This window comes from Vicugna pacos, chromosome X (assembly GCF_048564905.1).
Source record: "Vicugna pacos chromosome X, VicPac4, whole genome shotgun sequence".
NCBI lineage: Eukaryota > Metazoa > Chordata > Mammalia > Artiodactyla > Camelidae > Vicugna > Vicugna pacos.
Genome location: NC_133023.1, coordinates 11,005,089 through 11,029,251, shown reverse-complemented (window position 1 = coordinate 11,029,251; position 24,163 = coordinate 11,005,089). Strand labels below are relative to the sequence as shown.

General features: G+C 41.0%; 2 protein-coding genes across 3 annotated transcripts in view; both read left to right on the top strand.

Moving 5' to 3' along the window:
• The window catches only part of PIR (pirin), a 97,286-nt gene extending 95,397 nt beyond the window's left edge, over window positions 1–1,889 (top strand). For both annotated transcript variants that reach the window (XM_015246463.3, XM_006212644.2), the window contains one exon: window positions 1,574–1,889. In XM_015246463.3, coding sequence (XP_015101949.1) covers window positions 1,574–1,686 — 113 coding nt within the window. In that variant the 3' untranslated portion in view covers window positions 1,687–1,889. The remainder of the gene's footprint in view (window positions 1–1,573) is intronic.
• Window positions 1,890–1,948: 59 nt separating this feature from the next.
• VEGFD (vascular endothelial growth factor D) overlaps window positions 1,949–24,163 on the top strand; it is a 34,308-nt gene continuing 12,093 nt past the window's right edge. Inside the window, exons 1-2 of the mRNA XM_006212643.4 lie at window positions 1,949–2,810; window positions 20,555–20,765. Of these exons, the coding sequence (XP_006212705.2) occupies window positions 2,721–2,810; window positions 20,555–20,765 (301 nt within the window). The 5' untranslated portion in view covers window positions 1,949–2,720. The remainder of the gene's footprint in view (window positions 2,811–20,554; window positions 20,766–24,163) is intronic.

Here is a 24,163-nt window from a genome sequence, read left to right as displayed (position 1 = left end):
TGAGGGGAGAGAGTCTGTCATTCATTTGTCTTTCATCTTTATGTCTCAAGCTCCTAGCACCATGTTCATCGTCTGACAGGCACTCAATAAATACTTGACAGATAGGTAATTGAATGAATGAATTTAGATACCTGCTGCCAGTTTGCCTTTTCTGTTGCCGTTCTATTCTCTGCAACCTCTCCAAAGGCCTCAACATCATCAGAGCATGTTAGCCTGTGTCTTCCTTCTCAAGTCTTTAAAGTGAGCGCCACATTGGTGCTGATATGCTAACAGTAGTTAAGAAGTTTGAATGTGTTACTCCCTCAAAATATTACAGTTACATTTTCATCCGGGTCTCTTGGAGAAAGCTCCTTAGAAGAGTCACTTCCATTTAAAAGGTTCTTGATGGAACCTCTGAAGACTGGGGGAGGAAAGATAGTCAATGGACAAAGCTGTCACCTGCTTTCAAGACACTGCCAAGGCCATGTAAGAGCTGGCCTTGTTTATCCAACAGATGGTGGGAGTGATGCATTCTGGGATGATACCCTTTTGCTCCTACAGTATGTGAAGAGGGAAGAGACAGGCATTTTGCCTCCTGGTCCATTAGCGGAGGACCTCTTCTACCCTTTTAGCAAAACCCAAGTTCAGACCTAGGAATTAGACAAACTATGACCCGTAGACCAAATCTGCCCACTGCATGTTTTTGTAAGTAGTTTTATTGGCACACAGCCATCCCTCTTCACTTTTGTATTGTCTATGTCTGCTTTTTGCTTCAGTGGAAGAGTCGGATAGTTGAGACAGACACTGTTTGACCCACAAAATCTAAAATATGTACTCTGGCCCTTTATAGAAAATTAGTGTGCTGACCCCTAGAGAATCCAAAATGTCATGCTTTCTTAAGTTGAAATTTTTGTAATCTCCTGTTTATTGTCAATGGGGTGCTACTAATTTTCAAAAATGACGTACTTCCCTCGTGTCAGGACACATCCCCGTATACTGCAAAAATACCAAAACTATGAGATTCGCCATTTTTTTTTATCAGATCGGTTCAATTCTTGACATCAGCCAATGCTATGCAACTGACAACTACAGTTCTCATCACCAGAAAAAAAATTCTGTAACTAGGTATGGTGAGAGATGTTAACCAAATCTACTGTGGGGATCATTTCCCAATATATACAAATATCGGATGATTTTGTGGTACACCTGCAACTAATATAATGTATGTCAGTTATACATCAATTTCAAAAAGAAGATAAAAAGAACTAACAACTACAAACATGGTTGTAATGGAACCAAACCCAAGAATGTTTTGAATAAAGAGATTCCATTGCTGATGACAGCCTGCTGTGGGTGAGTGAGATGTAACTGCATTTGTTTATCTGAAGTTTGGTCTTTATAATCATGCTCAATCCTCGTCAAGAAACTTGTATTACAGTCCTCGGGGAGCAGATGCTGCAAGAATAACCTTTTACTGTCCAGAGATGCCTGAGTTTGTTTCGAATTAAGAAATACAGAAATACGTTCTGTTTCTAGTGGTAGAAGAAAATATTCTCATCACCCAGAACTTTCTGAATGTCTCTTTCTGCTCTAGGCCCATTTGTGATGAACACAGATGAAGAGATTTCTCAGGCCATTCTTGATTTCAGAAATGCAAAAAATGGCTTTGAAAGAGCCAAAACCTGGAAATCAAAGATTGGAAACTAGGGACGAGCCCAAGGGCAGGTCTGGCCGCCTTCTAGGATTTTGCCGTTGGTGGCATCCACCCGTTCAGTGCATCCTGTTTCCAGAGCTGACTTCACCAGTGCTTCTAAAGAATTCCACACTGAAATGATAACGTGGTCTTGACAGCAGTGTCTGTGACATAGTCTGACACATGCAAATAAACCTCACTGTTGCTTCTTTAAAAATCAATGTTTTTCATTTTGACCTAAGTTACTAAGCTTCTGTTAAGAGAATCATTTTGTGTATGTTTGCCTTTCACGTGCATGTTGATATTTTGTTATCGGTGCGCCTGTGTTGTTTTTAAAGCATACTTCTTTGCTTTCTGCGTGTCACTGAAAGTGGATGCGTGAGCATCCGTGCTCTCTTCCTGAGCAATGCCATTTCGATGCCTATGAGCTGGGGTTTCACGTTACAGGTTATCTGCATTAAAATAACAGCAGTTCTGAGTGTTTCAGTCAGTTTTTAAAACTGCCCTGCTATTGGTAGGGACGCGACAGGATTACGGCCAAGACTTGCCTGCGTTTCTGCCAAAATCTGTGTCAGATTTAAGACACATGCTCCTGCAAGCTTCCATGAGGGTTGTGAAAAAAGTTTGAATCCAGAATTGGGTCCCAGCCTCCTGTAGCTGCAAACGTTGGTGGCCGCACCACCTCTTTACAAAACAACTTGAACCTGGGGCATAGGATGGAGAGATTGTTGTAAAATTTGCTGGACGTGAAACGGATTTTGAGTGCTTTTTCATTTCAAGTGGAAGATATGTCCACCTCCTGATTATTTTTGGAGCATGAGAACACTGAACATTTTTTCATCTCTCACCACCCCCATAAGATTGTGCAAAAACATACCTTGACTAATTGAAGTGGTTTCATTGGATTTTGATCACAACTGATGATTTGTTTTTCCATGCGAAGTCTTGGGGTTTCGAGCTTTCCTTCTGGAGAATGCCTTTGGAAACAGTTTGCTCTAGCTGCCTGATGTCAACAGCTTGGTAATCAGTGGATATTAAAATATTCAAAATGTACAGACGGTGGGCAGTAGTGAATATTTTCATGATGTCTTCTCTACAGTTGGTGCAGGGCGCCAGTTTCGAACATGGACCAGTGAAGGTAGGTGAGCTCAATTTTTAACGTGATGCTGATTTCTTAGTTGGCTTATACAGAGGGTGTTCTTTCTTTGCCCCCACTATTTTTTAGATAATAGAAAAATGCAGAACATCCCTAGTAGTGGACAGGCTATAATCTGCACCCGTTAATGCATGTTCTCTTTCTTACGCTAAGATTCTTGCCATGAGTCTTTGAAAATGCTGGAGAAGGGGGCTTTTGGAGATGTAAGAGGACAGGAATCTCTTCAGATTGTGAGGTTTCCCCTCAGTTGCATATGTGCACATAGCACAGTGGCTTTCTAATGAAGCCCTGATTTGTTTTTATGTCACAGATAACTTTGTGGGTTGTTTCTTTTAATGTCATCTGTGAGCAGCAAATGTTAGCTTAGTTCGTTTAGTTCATTAATTTCTTCTGTAAATTGAAAACTACTGTGTTTTTTACAGACATCTTCCATCTGGTTTTCCAAATTACCCATTGCCACCATCTGGAAAACTTTTCTTGGAAACCCTTTTGGTTCTTTGCTTTTTGAAACGTGTGTAAAATTCAGCCATAATCGAATCTTTGATTCTGTGAGCAAGCATCAGATAGAGCCCAGTGAACTGAGAGTAATGCACACACAAAAAAAATCAGCTGGAATGTTACTGACTGAGCAATATTTCGCCCAGTTTCATGTATTTCACAGATTATATTGGATTTTTTCATCTTTTATTTTGAAAATTATTCAGATGTAGTTGTTTGACTGAAATTGTGCTAAATCATTATTGATCTGGAAATTTCTGGCCGTGAATAGACAAATGCGGACTTGAGTTTTTGTAGCTGTTGGTAGAACGTGCATTTTCAACAAGGCGGATATCGCCCCCATCAGGGGAAAATTGATCCTTGAGGGTGAAAAAGTCTTGTTACGTAAAAAGCGTAGATGTACATACAGTACATAAACAGATAAGCAGTATTTCTGCGAAGGTTGAACTCTGTGGTAGGGCTAGAGAGTCACCTTGTCCGGCATTCTACACCTTTGTAACTTTCCAAGTTCCAAATGTACACAGGAGAGACCACAGTCACTCAGTTTTACTTCATTGCCACAAGTCTGGATGTTAGCTCTCCATACCAGATTGCAGGTAATAGGGAATCCAATTTTGAGCCTAGATAAAAAAAAATCAGACTTGTTTGAAGCAAGAAAGACTTCTCAGGTTGTTCATCCTTTTTTTTTTTCTTTTGACGTATAGTTGATTTACAATGTTGCATTAGTTTCTGGTGTTCAGCAAAGTGATTCAGTTACAGATATTCTTTTTCAGATTCTTTCCCATTATAGGTTACTACAAGATACTGAATATAGTTCCCTGTGCTGTACAGTAGGACCTAGTTGTTTATCGGTTTTATATATTGTTTAGCTTTTTTTAAGTCCACAGAACTCAGGAATCCTTAGATGTATTGGGTTCATGGAGGTTTTATCCCCCCTCAGTTTTATTACGTGGAGTTTTAAAATGTTTCCATTTTACTTGGATTTTTAAGTGTCAGTTTATTTGATGGTACAAGAGGAGACTGGATTGTTGGAAAGAAGTAAGATTCTTCCGCTTGTTCAGCCCTTTTGAAGAGCACAGACGCCAAGAATTCTTGAAGGGTCCTGGGCACAGTGTGGTTTTAAATGTTTCACATTTACTGCGAAGCCAGAAACTTGCTTAATGGGGCACTGGAGGGAAGCAGTTGAATTCGCATGTGACAGACAGCCTGTCTTTGCACGTAGTAGATGCAGGGCTTTATGCTTAGCGATACTGTCAGCCATCTTTTTCATATCTATCTGAATTTCCTTTAAAAAGTGAAGCTCCGTATCCTGACCTTATATCCACCCAACCCCCAGCTAAGTGAAATCTTTCTGATGTGAAGGAAAGGAGTACCTACAGGTAAATAGAAGTTCGGGCATAGGCGTGACCGGGTGGTGACGGGTAAGAAGGTGTATCGTATTGATTATTCTACTGTTTCTTCCCCCCCTCAACCTTCTTTTAAGAGAAAATTCAAGAAGCAGTATGTTTTTAATGTTAATGTTCCTCTTGTTGAAATTACAGTTTAGTCTGGGAGCATATTCAAGATGGTAATGGTTTGGACGCTGGGATCTGAGTGTATTTTGTGCTTTTTGGAGCTAAAAATGTTTCATTTATTATAAGATGTTTTTAGGGTCCTCCCCAGTGGTGGGTCCATGGCCGTGTGCTTCTCTCCACCCACCCCTCTTCTTACCACCTCTTTTCTCGAAAGGACGACAGTACCAGCTCTAGCCCTAGGTAGCCCTTTCCCCGCAGGCCTCGCTTTCTAGCCTGGAGCGCTCTCCTGGTTTTCTACCTTCGACTAGCGTTGCCTCTAGTATGGTTTCTGCGAACAGTTCTTTTTCCTGCAGTAACCCATGCAGGCAGTTACTAATACCCCAGACAGTTGCACTCAGTGCCTTATGAGTGAAAGGCATCCTGATTTCATTAGGCTTGCCATTTGTACTCAGAGCTGTTCAGGGCAGTAGTGCATGGAATTTGTGAACTGAGATAAATCTGTTTGAAAATCTCAAAACTGCTGTGTATACTGTTTAGCTGCTAAGTTTTTCAGTCTAAGCAGAACATGTTTTCTTCCAGAAATAAGGTTAATCCAGTGCCTATTCTTGGTGCACTAGTATAGTCAGATTAACCATCTAGAGATGGGATTTATTTCTGTGTCTGTTTTCTCCAGCTTTTTTAGCAGTTGGGGTAATCATATACAGTTGCACAGGATGTACACTGCGCTTTAGGAAGCTCTATCCACATAGACTCAACTCCATGCAACAGCCCTGAGTACAATAATATAGACACTCTGGGCATTTGGTAAATGAATACCTGCAATGTCACTGCCTTGTTTACATTGACCTCCTGGCCAGCACTGCTTCTGCCTTATTTGATAAGCATTTCTTGTCATCAGGAATCTTGGCACCCCCTTTAAGTCACGAGGGGAAGCCATCTGCCATAAATCTTTTCAAAGTCACTGATACAGACATATCAGTAGAACGACAAATGACTAATTACTGGTCACAATAAGTTTGCCCAACTCTTTTCTGAAAAAATTTGCTTCCTTCTCCCCCACACTAACTTTTAGCTCCCTCTTAACGTCGCCGGTGGAAGAATAATGCTGGGTGTTGGAGTCATTCAGACTCTGCCTAAGACTGGAAAAAGTCCAAGTCCACAGGCATGTGGGATACCTCTAGCTTTCACGAGAAGCCACATGGCTCACAAGACTTCATAGCCTTTATGTCCCTGGCCTTCTTCCGAAATTGTCTCCAAAGGGAATTGAATGACAAGAACTGAGGTGCACCTTCCATATTTAACTCCAGGAAGCAGACCTGCCCCCACTGCCCTCCCTGAGGTCATGCACAGCAAAGTGCATTGACTTTGTTGCTAGTCAGATGGCCCAGCGAGCTCTTGTCCACTTTCCTGACAGGCATTGCCCTTGACGTGAAAGACATTCGAAATATTTCCCACTAGTTTCTTCTTCATGTATGACCTTACAGTTAAATCTGTTGAATTACATGCTTCTAGACACAGATCTCTTCTTTCCTAGTCAATTAGTTAGCTGATTGAAGCTTTTCTATCCCTTTAGCATATTATTGTTTTGCAGAATACAGTAGCCCCTGTGTCTTATATCCTGAATGTGGTGCTTCCTGTATGATTTATTTTTTAATTTAAAAATCCTGATTTGGACTTGTGGATTAACCTTTACTATAGACCTCTAAGAGCACTAGACAAAAATCACATTGACACTGCATGTTGAGCAAGTTTCATTAAGGAACCCCTTGGGGACAGACTTATAAAGACAATTTATGGAATGAAAATGTAGTATTTGGACACATGGATGCTTGCATGTAGAATGTAAGGTAGTAAGACCCGGAACTCCCAGGCACATTTGTCATTACCACAGTGGCCTAGAGGTATGGGAGAAAGAGGGACACATATGACAACAATCGTCTCTGAGCGCATTTCTAATCTCAGCTCTTTCCTACCACCTGAGATCAGTAGAGAGGGCTGGAAACTGTATACAATCGGGAATGCGATTGGGATAAGGTGAGACACTGCTTCTTAGGTTGCTTTTAAGCTGGTAAGTCCTCTTTTCTCTCTCTCACCACTAATTCTTAGTCTCTACCAAGATACTAGGACATTCTGAAGCCATGAAGCCTCCTTGCATCATGAAAGTCTTGATCGGTTGGGATGTCCTCTTCCTAAAGGATCTCCCTTGCCTCTCCCTAGAACCTTCCAGTATCCAACAATTCATTTGTTGATTGAGCACCTACTGTGTTGAATGCAGCAGGAAATAAGGCAGTGGCTTCCTAACTTGCATGGAACTTGTATTCCAAGTGTGGCAGATGGAGGCAGGCAATACGCAAATCTAGAACATGTCAGGGTGGTAAGTGACATGAAGAAAATCAAGAAGAGGAAGGAGACAGAGAAGGGTGGGTGAGGGGAGAGCTCTCTGATTCTGTTTTGTTTGTGCAGACCCCTGGAGGAAGTGAGGGAGGCAGAGGCAGCCTTTGTGCAGTGGCCATGGTAAGGGTGTTAACCAGGGGCCGGTGTGGCTGGGGTAGGGAGAGTGGAGGCCAGAGCTGCAGGTGTTGAGGTTGGAGAAGTAACCAGAGCAGATCCTGTAGAGGGTGGCTGTGTTCCAGTCAGACCTGATGGCTACTGGCATTTGAATTGTATGTCATTTTCATGCATGAAATAGTCTTCTTTTCCTTTGTTTTAATCACTTAAAATTATAAGAAGGAATTCTTAGTTCATAGGCTCTATGAAAAAAGGCTGCAGGCTGGATTTGGTCCACGGGTCGTAGTTTGCCAACCTTGATCTCTACCATTACACCCTTTTATCCTCTTTGTGGTATGTGTTAGTACCTGACATTGCTTATTGGCTTGTGTATAAGTCTATTGCTTTGTCCCCCTCCACTGGAATGAAAGCTTTTTGAGAACAGGAAGTTTTCATTGTCTTGTTTATTTCAGTGTCACAATCACCTAGTGGAAAGGTGTAATAAATAGAGTGGATACTAAAAAAAGGTTTTATTACTGACTTATGGACTAGGTTTCTAGGATTTGAGATACCCAGGTTATGAACTACTACATCAAGTGGTCTCCAGCACCCACTCTCATCATGGCTTGTCTGGTTTCATTTTTTAAAATTCTAACAGGTTTTAAAAAAAAATAAGGCAGTATATTCACCCTGTGCTATTTTCCTGTGAGGATTAGAGAGAATTTGGGTGGAGGTATCAGGGAATCCACCAGTATTTTTCCAGCCATAAGCTATCCTGTAGGGTTTTCATTTCAAGGACCCAGTTATAGGTGGAAGTCACCTTAGTCCATTATCCCAGCTTGGTGGTCACAGAGAGATGGCAAAACAACATCTAGCTACACAGCAGATCTGGATAAAACACAGTCTTGCCCTGACAGTTAAATACTGTGGACCGGAAGTGATGCACACATCACTTCTGATCACAGCTCCTTGACCCCCTGCCCCATCCAACCACCAGGGGCCAGGAAGTGCAGTTCTTCCAAGTGCTCAGAAGATGGAAAGCTGGAAATATTTTGTGAATCATATTAATGACTAATTTACACAACTTTGGTTGCTTCTAAGTGTTTCTGAACATACCATCAAGAGGGGAAGTGACTGGTGGGACACTGGGGTAGAAACACTGAAGGAAGACACTCAAGGTTATTTCAACTGCTCGGAAGGCTCCTTTTTCCAGGGAAAAGGAGAGCTGTACATTCAGCGCAGTGAGCATTTGTGGAATGTTCACCATGCGCCAGGCACATGAGTGGAAATGAGTTTTTTATAAAATAAAGATGTCTTAGTTATTTGCATGTCTTATCAGCAGCCAAGGAGCTCCACTTGGCCTAGGAAAAGGATAATTTTAATGCCTGAAACTTTAAGTAACAATGTACATGTTTTATGAGTCTCTTTTGTCGCTCATTGTCATCTAAATATTTATAACAGTCGTATCTTTGAGAAAAGTTTATCTTTCCTGAAATCTTGATTTGCCTAAAATTATTTCTGGAGAAAGAAAATGACATGGGTCGAATAATGCTATGGCAACAATTGTGTTGTTACGCACTGTTCCACTCTGGAGAGAGTTAGGAAGAGTGTGATGTTGATTGAAGGAATACCCTGAGTTCACCCTAAGTAGTAGACCCCCTCAAAGAACAGGGTGAGATGAAAAAGTAAAAGCATCTGCAGTGGTGTGCTTGGTTCACGACTCTGCCGGCACAGCAAGACCGGGAATCATCGGCATCTTAGACAAGGGGAGGAAGAGGAGGAGGAGAGCAGTGATGTTGACACGGGACCACTGCGTCTTTAGGAAGAAAGGTGAAGAGGGGCAACGTGGGCAGACTGCCAGTGGCACGGCAGGGCTGCTTTGTGAAAAGGAGCATGAGGTTTGACATAAAGCTCCTCTGTCTACCCAGTGGATTATGTTACACTTAGGCTGAGACAGGGCTCTAGCAGTTAACTATTGCCACAGTAATGGAGTGGGACAATCCAGTCCAAATTTCAGTGGCTCAAAATATCAATAATCTATTTTTACTTATTTCACTGTGGGTCGGCTGGGAGTCAGGGAATCAAGGCTCAAGCCATAGATGGGCCCGCCCTACATGACCCCTCATCCTCCTTGAATCAGTGGACTAGCAGAGAAGGGTGCTTGTGGTGATGGTGGAAACGTAGAACTGTGCAGTTAGAAATACATTTCAGTCCTCTGCTTGCACCTTGTCTTGTAACGTCCTGTTGGTCAAGGTGGGTCACGTGGCCCAACATCAATGGGCTGAGAAACATACTCCTCTCTGGGGAGCTGGGGGAGGGGTATGGAGGCAGTGAAATTGTTTTTAACAATAGCCTAATTACCATAAAGGCTTTGGGTTGTTTCCTTAGACGTTGGGCCCTTAATCTTTGAGATCAGTGATAAACAGACTGTGACAGACCTTAGGAATATATATTCTTAGGGTGATTCAGAGCCTCCTTTTAGAGTTTTGCCACTCAAGCTCAGCCGACAGTCATCTCCAAAGCACAGATGGAGCAGATGGGAGCAGAGGCATTTGAGTAGAGCACGGGTTTAAAGCATGTAAAGGGGGCCATAGACATTTCCCCACATGCTAGATAGTTTGGCTGCGGAGAAACCTACCAACAATATTCATCACATTGGGGGATGTGGCAGCCCCAGGCATCGTAGTCCTCTGGTATCCCCTTAAAATACCCAGACAGCTATGCACACACACTCCCAGATGTGCGCACACACGCACTTTCACAACAGTCATCAGCAGCAAACGTGCGTTGTCACCCCTGCCCTCGGTCGGCACGGCCCAGAGTGTTAGGTACCATCTGTTCTGGGGAGGGCCGGACCCTACTGATGAAACACAAAGGTTTAAGAAGTGGGTGGTTTTTCCTTCAGCCATCTATAAAGACATAAGGAAAGCCTGGCAGAAACTTTAAAACTGGCCTTTCAGCTGAAAATACCGCCAAGAAATGTTAAAAAAAAAAAAAAGAGAGAGAGAGAGAAAGTTTGTCCTTGATCTCTCCTGGAAACGTTTTTTTTGAATTTTAATTTCCTGATTTGAGTTGCCCCGTCTTGAGCTTTTCAAACTCACCTCTCTGGTTGCTAAGGGAAATCAGGGGCCATAAAACACCTCTAAACCCCAGCACAGGACCAGATTCCCCACCCTGCACAGAGGAAGGAAAGGAAATGAAGAGTATTGGGTGCCTCCTCTCTGTCTGCCCCTTTCCCACGTGTGACTTTGGGTAATCTCCACATCAGCTCTCTGAGGCCAGTATTATTAGCATTGCCTTCTTAAGTGAGGAAATTTAATTAGGAAACTTAAGGAAATTAAATAATTGACCCTCAGTCAAATAGCTAAAAAAAAAAAAAGAGCAGTACCTAGATTCAAAGCCCGCTTACTTTTTTTTTAAAAGGTATCATATGATAAAGTTAACACTTTTCCCTTTTGATGTGCAGTTCTCTGAATTGAACACACAGATTTGTGTGACCACCACCGTAATCAGGATACAGAAAAAATTCATTTATGCCAGGCTTTTATAGTCACCCCCTCCTTCCAACCTCTGGCAACCTCTTCTCTGTTCTCCGTCACTATGGTTTGGATTTCTTGAGCATGCTGCTGATGGACTCATATAGTCAGGAGCCTTTTGAGACTGGCTTCTTTCACTCCCAGTGCCTTTATGTCATTCAATATGTGATGTTCCCTGGGACGGAACCAGCCAGTCACATATTGAATGACATAAAGGTTGTTTCCAGGTTTTTAGCTATTAGGAAGAGAGCTAGTATGAAACTGATGTAAGTTTTTGTGTGAATGTTAAGTCCTCGTTTATCAAGGGTACATTGAGTAGGGGCGGGAGTGCTGGGTCATTTGGTGAGTGTCTGTTGAACTTTCTAAGAAGCTGCCAACCTTTTCCAGAGTGGTCTACCACTCAGAGCCAATTTTGAACAATTCTAATCCATGCTCTCCCCTCTCCAGTGAGCCGTCTGTCCAGACCACAGCATGGTTTCCGGTATCAGGCAAAGCATTTTTCCAGGAGGTATAATTTCACCTGAGAGCTACAGGAGGCAAAGTCACAAACCTTCAGTTTGGCCTCAGGGGTCTAACATGGCCCAGGTGGATTCCTTGACAGGCAGGAGCATGAGAAACGGGAACAGAGCTGGGGGAACCATATCTGTGAACAGCGGGAAATGGGATGGTGCAACTTGGATCCCAAACCAGGGAAAATTTGGCTAAGCCTTAAACATCAAGCTCCAGATGAAATGCAAAATGTTTTTCCCAGGAAACAGAAGTTGCAAAGAGGTGGAGGGAGCGTGGAACTACTGGTGTTGCAACCTGAAACACCTCCCTAAACCCACTGCAAAGCAAAATTGCTGACTGCGGTTCCCCTGAACCCCATGGAGCAGCAATAAGAGGACTGTGCCCACGTGCAGCACTTGTAAACCCTAAGCAAATCTATGGAAAGTTGTGTGAAATGTGTTCCCTCCACAGCACCCTCCGAAGCTTCTGGGTCTTCCAAATATACAAATTCTATTCACCCCACCCCTGATCACTTAACTTCCTGAAGACATGTTGCCAGCACAGTTCGGCGAAATGGCATCAACAGTTTTGAAAAGGCTTGGAAACATCATCTTAGACCCCCAGTTCTCGAGCAGTCCAAGGGGGAATTTTGCAAAGTTGGTCTCCTTTTTCCTATCTGAAGTAGGAGGATTCTTAAGAGCGTGGGACTGGAATGGCCCAAGAAAAGCTGTTTGCAACCCTTTGAGGAAAGTAGTCAGGGACCCAAGTCAGAAATTCCTCACTGAAGGTCCAACAGCTCAGAGCCTGGATGGAACCCAGCCATGTCCTCCCAAGCCACGTTCCTTCTCCGTGGCATCATGTTAATGTTTTTATGTATATTTTCCTTCAAATATTTTATAGATTGCCACGTGAAAGGATTATAACTTAGCTCTTCCCTGTTGAATTCCAGTCAGTCCAAGCTGTACCGGTTATTTTTAATTCTATTCTTGAGAAGCAGGTTGTTTTGGCTCCTTGAGATTTTGAGCAGCAATTTTTATTCTGTCACCTAGGATGGTCTTACATAAGGCAGCTGACCTCCTCATGCTGTTTCGCCTGGAAAACAGTATTGTTGGTCTCCAGTCTTGAAAGAGTCATCCAGATTGGGAAGAGGGCCACAGTCAATCACTAAGGTGACTTAAGAAAGAGCTGAGAAAATCCAGTCCAGTAAGATACTCATCCACATGTTTAGAATCCAAGGTATAACTTAAAGAATAAAACTGTTTCTCAGCATACGTCTACCATTTAGTCCCTCCTCAGTGGACTTGGACGGAGCTCAGGCACTCACCCCAGTCTTTGAACTTAAACCAACATGTACCATCCCCAAGATTAGCGTTTCTCATTAAAATCGCTTGGGAAGATTTTTTAAAGAATCTTTTTGTTTTGAAGTAATTTTAAAGTTACAGAAAAGTTGCAAAGATAGTATAAAGAATTCCTGGATCTCTCTCACCCAGCTTTCCTGAAGGCTAGCAAACTTACTTGGGAAGTTTGTAAAAAATCCTGATGGCCAAGGTGTATCCCAGACCCATCAAATGAGAATCTCTGAGGATGGGATCCAAGCGTCAGTGTTTCTTTGAGGCTTCTTCCCGGGTAGTTTTCAAGGTGAAGCCAAGGTTGAGAACCTCTGCTACAAGCCCTTATTTCTCAAAATGTGGCCAGCCAACCAGCAGTGTCCTCATCACCTGGGCACTTGTTGGAAATGCACCATCCTAGGTCTCATCCCAAAGCTACTGCATCAGAATCTGCATCCTGACAAGATCGTCAGGTGATGAGTGCGCACAGTAAGTTCTGAGAAGCATTACTCTATATAAAAGATGAAACGGACCACACAAACCTGGGCCCAATGACTTTTTGTCAAATACATGTATGTATTTATTGCTCATAACTTCTTTCATCCGATATGTATTAAGAGCTTATTACATAAAAAGATGAACCTGACACTATCCTACCCTCAAGGAGATTGCGTTTAGTAAGGGAGATGCAGTGTGTTCATAAGTAATACAGCCTAAGTTTAGGGGCATCCTAGAAAGCTTGATGGAAGAAGTGGCATTTGATTGGGACCTTGAGAGGGGACATTCAGAAGATCCTTGAAAAATAAGTGACACAGTTTGAATAAATGAATAATCTCAGGGTTTAATTTTCTGTAGTGTTTGATGAATTGATTTATTCATACATTTAATAAATATTTAGCTCTTACACCCTTACTATTGCTATGTGAATAAGACATGTAATTACTGCTCCAGTAGCCCTTACGACCCAGTGGAGAGGACAAGCATTAAGCAAGTAATGACACAAATAATTCATTAGTGTCAGTGCCGGTCAGCACTGGGGATGAGAAGGATGGGGGGCCAGGAACCCATGTGACTGAGAGACCAGACCCAGGCAGGGGTGGGAGTGGTGGGCGAGGTTTCCTTAAGAAGGTAACACCTGGCTGAGAGCAGTTTAGCTGGACAGAGAGCGGAGGGCATTCCCAGCAGAGGGAACAGCGTGGACTAAGGCCAGAGCAAGAGGAAATGAACAAAAGAGCAAACCAATGAAATGGGTGTCCAGTGATATCCCATTGTTCAACTCTCCAGTGTTTTCCATTGCTTCCCAGATTGGATACGATTAGCCTGCCCTTTAAGCTTCCAATTCTTTCTTTTTTTGTTTTAAACAGTTATATTGATATACAAGTTACATCCTATAAAACTTACCCCTTCACCTGTTTTAAGTAATTCAATGATGTTTAGAAAACTTACTGAGTTGTGCAGCCATCATCCATAAAGATCCCTTGTGAGCTTTTACAGTTAACCCTCATTCCCACTCCCAGCCCAAGGCAGCTACTAATCTATTTTTGGCCTCTTGGGTAATCCCTAGGAGTGGAATTGGTTGGTCATATGGTGAGTTTATGTTTAACTTCTTAAAGAATTGTTGAACTCTTTCCAAAGTGACAGCACCATTTTAGAATCTCATCAGCAACCTAGGAGGGTCCCCATCACTCGGCATCCTCAACGATATTTGGTATGTTGTCTTCTGGACTGTAGCCATCCTAGTGGAGGTGAAGTGGTACCCCAGAATATTATTTGCCAGTCCCCCCACTCTCACACCTGCTCTGTGTCCCACCAAGGTCAACCTCCTGCTGTCTTTTTTCAGTGGAGCACCTTGATATCCCCACATCATGCCTTCATTCATTCTTTGAATGTGTTACTTGACTAGATATTTTTTGGAGGGTGAGGGCATGGAAATTGAGAGCTCAAATTATTAGGAGTACAGAAGGCCTTTGACTTCCCCTGCAATGTGGACACTTCAAATTCCTCCTACAAACCCAGCCACCATACCTTTCCACATATCTTGCTCTCTGTCTTAGTCACACTTGACCTAGATTACTGGCTGAGCCTGAGCTCTGGAGAAGCTCACGCTTCCTCAGCGGAGAACGTCACGAGAACTTCAAAAGTAACAAAAAGAGAAGTAGTTATTACCCTTCATACTGTCGTGCAGAAAGCAGTATCCATTTAAATAATGTAAAATCTCGTTACAGAGACCTTAAGCCTCACAATTTAGAAACTGGCTTGTGGTAGCCAAGACATCGCAGAAAGATTTGTTGTTTAGGGGGGAAATTGCCAACAGTCTTGGATTAATTACCACAGACACATAAAAACATGCTGCTGTAACAAAAGGCAGGGATCTGGTAGCCCTGCTCCACTTCCTTCCTCTTGCTGACTGCTTTTTAATTATCTTAGTTTTGATTAGCGCTCCTGTTAGAAAATAGGAAGACATAAGCAGCTTACTCAGCAAGCGTTTTGTAATTAAAACCATTGAAATCAATGGTTGAAATATGTATTGGGAGCTGCATTTACACTTTTTGATTTTAATGTTTGTCTTGCCCAAGCAGATGAGATAAAATTAATTATATAAAAAATTAACCAGTGCAGAAACATGTACCCCCACCAACCCCATGAATTAGTTGCCAGGTTTCTGCTTAAGCTGAATTGTTAGTACTTCCACTTACAAGCACCAAATGACTGTCCGTGATTTCTCAGTTATTTCCAACTAGGTTTTAAATTATGAGGCTTAAAGTATGCTTAAATAACTCATACTTAACACTTCAATTTTTAAGGATGAGGTAACTCATATGAGCCATTCAGTGGCTTTAATTCAGTCCAGAGATTTGATTATTTTGTCCTGAGCACTCGTGGTTGGATAGTTTAAAAATATTTCTGAGACTGAATTGAAACCTGTAAGAACTATGAAGCCTTTATCAGTCTGTATTTATGGATGGTATTGAATGAAATTTGCCTCAGTAAATAAAGTCCTCTCAGTATCGCCCAGTTTTTAAAGCATTTAAAAAGCTATTTGATTGTTTTCATTATTTTCATGGGGAAGCAGTGTTGTAACAAAATTTTAGCTCAAAGAGTGGGTTGAATGTGAAGTAGTTACACTGTCCAACTAGAAGAGGGGATGAATAATCATGAAAAGAGAGACTATTGAAAAACGATACTTGATGGCGAATCATTGAATTTCAGAGTTGCTGGAGAGATTGGCAATTATGCAATTTCATCCCCTGCTTTCTTAGATGAAGCAGCTGTGTGTGGCATGCTGCTTAAATTCGATGCCTATTCCACAAACCCTGTCTTCAAGCTTCTTCCACCCGCCTTGCTCCCAGAAAATTGCCTTGATCCAAACTTCTCAGCGAAGTGAGAAATCACAGGTCCCAAGCAGTCCTGCTACCTACAGACCCCTTTCATCACTGTGAGCCTCCTGTTTCAGAAGATGACCCTCTCATTCATTCATCCAGTGTTTACTTATCTCTGGAACTTACGGTCCCCACTTTCCCTCCTGCATATGTCCCCTTTCTTCCCCTCTGTTGGCTCTTTCCCTCAGCTCATAAACATGTTCAAGATTCTTCCACCTTTATTAAAAACACGTACACATGCACGTACACACGCACATTCACATCTGGACTTCCAAGCAAGATGACCTTCTCAATTCACGTTTTGAGATGGTTTCTAGTCCAGAACAACAAGAGATAAAATATGAAATTCATCAAATGATGGTAAACTGCTGCAGATGGCAGACATTTGCAGAAATGGTACCAAAAGCATGAAGCTGAAGGGATCAACACGTTATATACCTTAAACTTACACCATGTTATATGTCAATAATATCTCAAAAATAAATTGTTTAAAAAGAAACCATGAAGCTGAAGCTGCAGAACTAATAGACTCTGAGTCTGGAAGGTGGAGGTCACCAAGAGTTTAGCTCCAGTGGGCACTGGATTCCATGAATGCACTTTGTCAGTGAAAGAGAAATGGTTACTTCTCTTTGCTGCCTGGAGCTGTATCTTCTTTGAAACTGCTTCACTCATGGCAAAGGAAGAGGCAGATACTTCCTTGTAACCAGGACTTGGGCTCATCTGATCCCTGAGTCATAAATACTCAACACCATTCTGAATTCAGGGTCCTGGGAGTCAGGAGATGCAACCATAGACTTTTAAATGATGACAAAAGAATGGTGAGAAAGAAACATGAATCTCCCAATGAAAATGAAACTATGAAACAAAATTCCAAAGCACACAGATGTAATTATTACTGAGATAGCCAATAAAGTGAATAATCAGGATACAAATCATGTATATGAAGTTAAAATAGAAAACAGTTTGAAGAAATACTTAAGTATATTTAGGATCCTCGAAGAGTTAAAGGAATCATATTCATAAAAATGACAAATTAGGAAAAACCTACAGAAACGAAACAAAAAGCAGATGGGAAGGAGAATGCAGTAGAAATATTTGAAATTAGAAATATGGTAATTGAAATTAAAAACTGAAACTCTAGACTCATACAAATGGAGAATTGGTGATTGAGAAGAGGAACCAGTTTACCTGTAACACATTAAAAAAAGATGAAGGGGAAAAAATAAGTAAATATGAAAGCGCATGTAAAAGATATGTAAGATCATTAAAAGGCTCCAGTCGATGTCTAATAAGTATTTTAAAAGAGGGAATGGAGACAATATAATACATGGAATAATAAGAAATATGACTGAGGCTATTGAAGGATTGAAAAATAAAAAGATAAGTGGCCTTAGATTAAAACTACTGTGAAGGTCTCAATCCAACTTCTCAACTTAACCGTTGTAGAGTAAAAGCAGCTATAAACAATACATAAATGAATGGACATGGCTGTGTTCCAATAAAACTTTATTTATTAAAAAAACAGGCAGCAGACAGAATTCGGCCAGGGTGGCTGTAGTTTGACAACCCTTGATCCGAAGACTTAACCATTGTTTATATTTTCATGTCTGTTCCATGTACAAATTTAATTTTATACATATGATTAATTAACAATGATTAATTTTAATATGGACATACATATAATATACATCACACACATAAACCATTTGAAAAGAGGTATCATAACTACTGGAGCCACGCTTGCTCTTCTGAGCACCCACTTTTGGACAGTTCTTAGTACCCACTGGCATATCTAAAAAGAAGAAATCTCACTCGGAAAACACTGATGAATGATGCAGGTTTTAACTAAAGTTTTTGAGGGGCAATGAAGGAGGATAGACATCACGCTGCACAATGTAAAGCCTCCTAAAAGCCCCATTTGCTCACCTGTTTTTCCCCACTGTCCCGCCCCCTGCAGCAGGCAGCTGACGTTCACCTTTCCCTCCGCTTTCCTCTCTCAGACCATCCTGCAGCCATACTGCTCCTTCCCGCCCTTTCCTCCCTCACCCCGGCTCTGAAAACGCTCTCAGCCCTCGTATCCAGAGCACACAGCGAAGTCCAGTAATGACAAGCTCAGCAGGAGAAAATCCAGGTCCCCAACCATGGACAGACCACTTTATCGTCTCTCCAGCACATTCCAGGGAGGAGCTCAATTCATTCTGTCCCAATCTACGTCTGCATCACTGGTTTTGATGATCGCATGGTATGCACTGTACTCATGTGCCATTATTTATATAATCAGGCCTCTAATTTTGAACAATTCATCTGCATACTGAAAATCTTTTATTGACCAAGTTTTTTTCCCTCACAAATTCGTGTATTGTATCAGCCAATACAGTTCATACAAGTGTGTGGGAAACAAATTTTCAACATAAACTCTGGAAGTGTATTTTTTCAGAAAAAAAAAGTTTTTAAAATAGTAAACAGGATAAAAAGAAAAAAAAGTTCAGAGGGTTAGAAGTCAGCAAGTTCAGGTGATCAGGGTCTTAAAATCTTTCATTCTTGTGTGACTATAGGCAAAGTCCCCAAGACTTTGTGGGTCAGCGTCTCAAACAAGTAACAGATGAAAACAGTTGTCACTGAGTCCTGTCACAAAAATAGCATGACTTAAAAATCTCTATTAGTTCCCTGTGGCTGCTATACCAAATTACCACAAACTTGCTGACATCAAACAACAGAAATTTATTCTCTCCCAGTTCTGGAATCCACTTGCAAAATCAAGGTGTCAGCAGGGCCATTTCTCCCTCGGGCTCTTGGAGAGAATCATTCCTTGCATCTTTCGGCTTCTGGTGGCTCCAGGCGACCCCTGGCTTGAGGCTGCATTACTTTAATCTCTGCCTCTGTCTTCACAAATCCTTCTCTTCTGTGTCTGTGTCTTCCCCTCTTCTGTCCTTTATGAGGATGCTAGGCTTTATATTTAAGGTCCCCTCGGATAATCCAGGATGACCTCATCTCAAGATCCTTAACTTCATTACATCTACAAAGACCCTTTTCCCAAAGAAAGTCATATTTACAGGTTCTGGGGGTTAGGACGTGGACATTTAAAAGTCCACCATTCAACCCACTGTGATGTTGTTTGTTGGTTTGTTTATTTATTTATTATTGAAGTATAATTGATTTACAATATTGTAATAGTTTCTGGTGTATAGTAAAGTGATTCAGTTATATATATATATACACACACACATATTTTTTCCATATGGTTTATTATAGGATATTGAGTATAGTTCCTTGGGCTATACAGTAGGACCTTGTGGTTTATCTGTTTTATATATAGTAGTTTGTTTCTGCTAATCCCAAACTCCTAATTTATCCCTCCCCACCTCCTTTCCCCTTTGGTAACCATAAGTTTGTTTTCTGTCTATGAGTCTGTTTCTGTTTCATAAATGAGTTCATTTGTGTCATATTTTAGATTCCACAAATAAGTGGTATCATATGGTGTTTGTCTTTCTCTGTCTTACTGTGCTTAGTATGATAATCTCTAGGTCCATCCATGTTGCTGCCAATGACATTATTTCATTTTTTATGGCTGAGTAGTATTCCATTGTGTGTATGTATGTATGTATGTATGTGTGTGTATATCTTATATATATATTATATATATAATATATATATACCAGAACTTCTTTATCCATTCATCTTCCAGTGGACATTTAGGTTGCTTCCATGTCTTATGTGTTGTGAATAGTGCTGCTATGAACATTGGGGTACATCTATCTTTTCGAATTAGAGTTTTCTCTGGGTATATGTCCAGGAGGGGGATTGCTGGATCATATGGCAACTCTATTTTTAGTTTTTTAAGGAACCTCTATACTGTTTTCCATAGTGGCTGCATCAGTTTACATTCCCAGCAACAGTGTAGGAGTGCTCCCTTTTTTCCACACCATCTCCACCATTTGCTATTTGTGGACTTTTTAATGATAATCATTCTGACTAGTGTTGAGGTGGTACCTCATTACAGTTTTGATTTGTGTTTCCCTAGTAATTAGCGGTGTTGAGCATCTTTTCATATGCCTGTTGGCCATCTGGATGTCTTCTTTGGAGAATTGCTTGTTTAGTTCTTCTGCTCATTTTTGGATTGGGTTGTTGGTTTTTTTGTTATTGAGGTGTATGAGCTGTTTGTATATTTTGGAAATTAAGCCCTTGTCAGTCGCATCATTTACAAATATTTTCTCCCAGTCCATAGGTTGTCTTTTTCTTTTGTTTACTGTTTACAATATTGATTTTCGATGTTCTGAGAACCCAGAGGGAATAAATCATTCCTTTACTCATAAATGAACAGAATATGAATAGAAGATACTAAATGTCATTTTTCCTAGGTACTGGTGTACATTTGAATAATCTAATTTCTTTTTAGCTCTACGGACATTTATAAGTGTTACCCATGAATATTAGTAAGATAAACTCAAACTTGAGTAACTTGCTGTTCAACTAGTATTTTTGTTTCGGTCTAAGCGAGCATATCAGTCAATGTTGGAACGGTCTGAGCAGCAGATTAGGGCGGCTTCGGGTTTGGAGGAACTGCTGCAGATCACGCACTTCGAGGACTGGAAGCTGTGGAGATGCCGGCTGAAGCTCAAAAGTCTCACCAGCTCGGACTCCCGCTCCACTTCCCATCGGTCCACCAGGTTTGCTGCCACTTTCTATGACATCGAGACACTCAAAGGTAGGTGTATGCGTGCACAGGTCAGTTCTTGCTCTGTATCAGATAGCAACAATGCACCAACTTCTAAATGGTTGAGTAGGGCGGGCCCATGTCCAGGAGAAGAAAGAATAAGGGGTCTTTGACTTCATGGCTTTGATGTTAGTGGAGAATCCTGGTTTCTTCTGTTTACTCCATGGAGAAATCTATTCAATATGATTTTGAGATCAAAATTCAACACCAAGTAGCACTTGAAAATATAGAAATATATTTAACTCAGAGATGTGAGGGCAAACCAAGCCAGAAAGACTGTTGTCAGTAGAAAAACAATTTGAGTTTACTTAAAAAATAAAACAACCTGGGTGTTCCATAACAAGGAGCATTCTACAGCCATACAGACATGGATAAAAATCAATAGATTAAGTATAGATTTTTTTGTGTCTTCAAAATTCTGTGATTTTTTTAAGTAAATATGAAATGTAGAAGTTAGAAGCTGAGTTAGAATAATGCCTACTGATATTACTGGGAGAGTAATGGAGGAAGAAATTCTCTAGACCAAAGAATCTAGACTCTGGATTAGAAAATAACATGATTTGAAATAATGGCAAAGACTGTTCCCTAGTAAGGTCTGGCGGTCCTTGATAAGAAAACCATTGTCTGCAGGGGGAGGCTATAGCTCAAATGGTAGAGCACATGCTTAGCATGCACAAGGTCCTGGGTTCAATCCCCAGTACCTCCTCCAAATATAAATCAATCAATCAATCAATCAAATTACCTTCCCCTCATAAAAATAATAAAAGAAAGAAAGAAAGAAACCCATTGTCTGTAACATGCACTGCATCATAATGAATGAAATGCTTGCCAAATACAATTGTGTGGCCGCCAATTAAGCATTTAACTTTTTTGATGACATATCCAAACCACACAAGAAGCCACCGTGGCACTGATGATCTAACATTTAAAATTTAATTAACATATGATTACCCAGTAACAGATTGTGTCTGTTGAATAATTCAAATTGACTGCTAAGCCAAAATTACTCTTTTCTTTCCCTATAGAATTATATTTATTTTTTTCCATATGTAAAAAAGACCATGTTGTTGCACGAGCCACTGTTGCTGGCTGTGGGGAAGTCTGTGCACAGGCAGGATCAGACCCTCGGCAGCCCTGGGGCAGGGCTGTGAGGAGGATGCTTGGTGTCCGTGTGTGTGACTGTGTGTCTAAATGAGTTGAGATGGTTGGAACCACGCCTAGAACCCAGTTTAGCCAGAGGTTTAAAGCTCTAGCGAAGCTGTAGTTTCTGCATGGTGAATAAGCATGGACTTCATGGAAGTAAAGTGATCAGAACTCATCTTGAGACTCAGGGCCTTAACCACGTTACGTGTCTGAGGGCCTGAGGCCAGCCTGGAGATACTCTGAGAAGATGGAGACAGGATGATCAAAACAAAAAAGTCATTGATGTTGAAATTGACATTTTCTAAGGAGGAAACCATAAAAAAAAGTGTTTAAATATTTTTTAAAAACATTAAAAATATGGAATTTGCCAACTCTAAAATTTCTCTTATTACATGGGGGATCCTTTAAAGTATTTACTAGGTTAGAAGCAGCAAATTATCAAATCAGTGTGTTATCCCACTTACAACTTGTTATCAACTTTCCCTCGTGGATTTCAGGGTTGCTCCCTGAGGCGGGGCACTCCTGCTGGGCAATAGTAAAGAAAACAGAGTTAGGAAGCCTTTAATCAGTGACATTGGTCATAATTCCACAGGGTTGATTAAAATCTTATCGCTACAACTTTCAAAACTTAGTTTTATAAAAAAGTAAATAGAAAGCAACATTTAAGTAGAATTTTAAACAAAGAATGTCTTTATAAGTTGACTACTTGTTTTGTCAAGAATTTATGATTAATAATAGTGAATTAAGTAATACCCATGTTAATACCTAATGGGTACTTTATCTCATGTTTACAACCTTCAGCTCTTTATGTAAATATTCATAACCAGATATTTTCAATGATTTCTTAGGACAGAAGATTTTATTATGAAAAAGCAAAATTTAGGTAAGTTGTGTAGTGTTTGCAGTGCTTTGCAGCCAGCTAAACACCTTACATTTTGTGTTTTTAGTAATCGAAGAAGCAACATATGAGGAAATTTGAGATTAAGAGTAGGGGAAAAGGAGAAAGGATATGGAAAAGATATTTTAAGGGAATAATTTAGAGACTAGCATCAGATCTGCAGCAATAATATTTTATCTCTGTCCTTTCTAGTGGAAACATGCTCCCATATATGGAGATTCAGAATCTGGGCAGAGACCGATTACAAACTTTTGAAGATGGCATAAAAATGGAGCAGAGTTTATCTAATCACTGTGTAACACAATACCCCAAAACTTAGCTGCTTCAGACAACATTTTTTATCTCACAGTTTCTGTGGGTCAGAAGTGCAGCCATGGCCTAGATCAGTATCTCTCCTTCAGAGTCTCCCCGGAGGCTGTAGTCAAGGTGTCAGCTTGGGCCACAGGCAGCATCTCAAGGTTCGATTGGAGAGGGATATGCTTCCAAGTTGATTCAGAGGTTACTGGCTGGATTCAGCTCCTTGCAGCTGACTGAGGGTCCCAGTTCCTCACTGGTTGTTGGATAGAGGCCACCCTCCTACCATGGGGACCTTTCCAACATGGCAGTTAGCTTCATCAAAGCCTGCAAGCTGAGAAGGCAAGAGAGAGTGCCAGCAAGAGATGGAGACTGCTAGCAAGATGGAAGTCAGAGTTTTTCTTAATGTAATCACAGCAGTGACATCCCATCACTCTTCCTGTATTTTCTTACAAGAATTGGGTCACTAGGTCCAGCCCACACACACAGGAGGGGGTTACACAAGGGTGTGAACACCAGGAGGTGGGCATCTTGGATGATGAGTTTACAAGCTGCCAGTCACAGCTGGTTTTCAACATATAATAAACTCTACAGTTCCATAGCAAACTAAGTCTTTAAATGTCATCTTTATTATAAAATCGAATCATTTCCCAAAAACATCCATAGAAAGGCTAAACAACATTAAGCATCAAAGTATCAAAATCTAATTTAAAAAATAAACTATGAAAGAAAAGCAAGTACTGTTTTACAAGAATATATGTAATCTTCTTTTGATTCCCAGAGGTTGGTTTCTTTTTCTTGTTTCCCACAAATTAGCCAGAATGGCCAGAATATCACTCCTTTCATTAAAATGAGCCGGCTTATTTCATTGTTTTATTTAAACATAGGTATTGGGTGTTTGCAAATGAGAACACTCTGACTTGAGGAAAGATTAGTTCCACTGAAATTTTCATTCATGTTTCTGCCAGGTTCGAATCCTCCTATACTTACTTAAGCAACCAACCGTAATGTATTTCTTGATGGTGCTGAAAGCTACCCAAACCTGGCTTCAAGT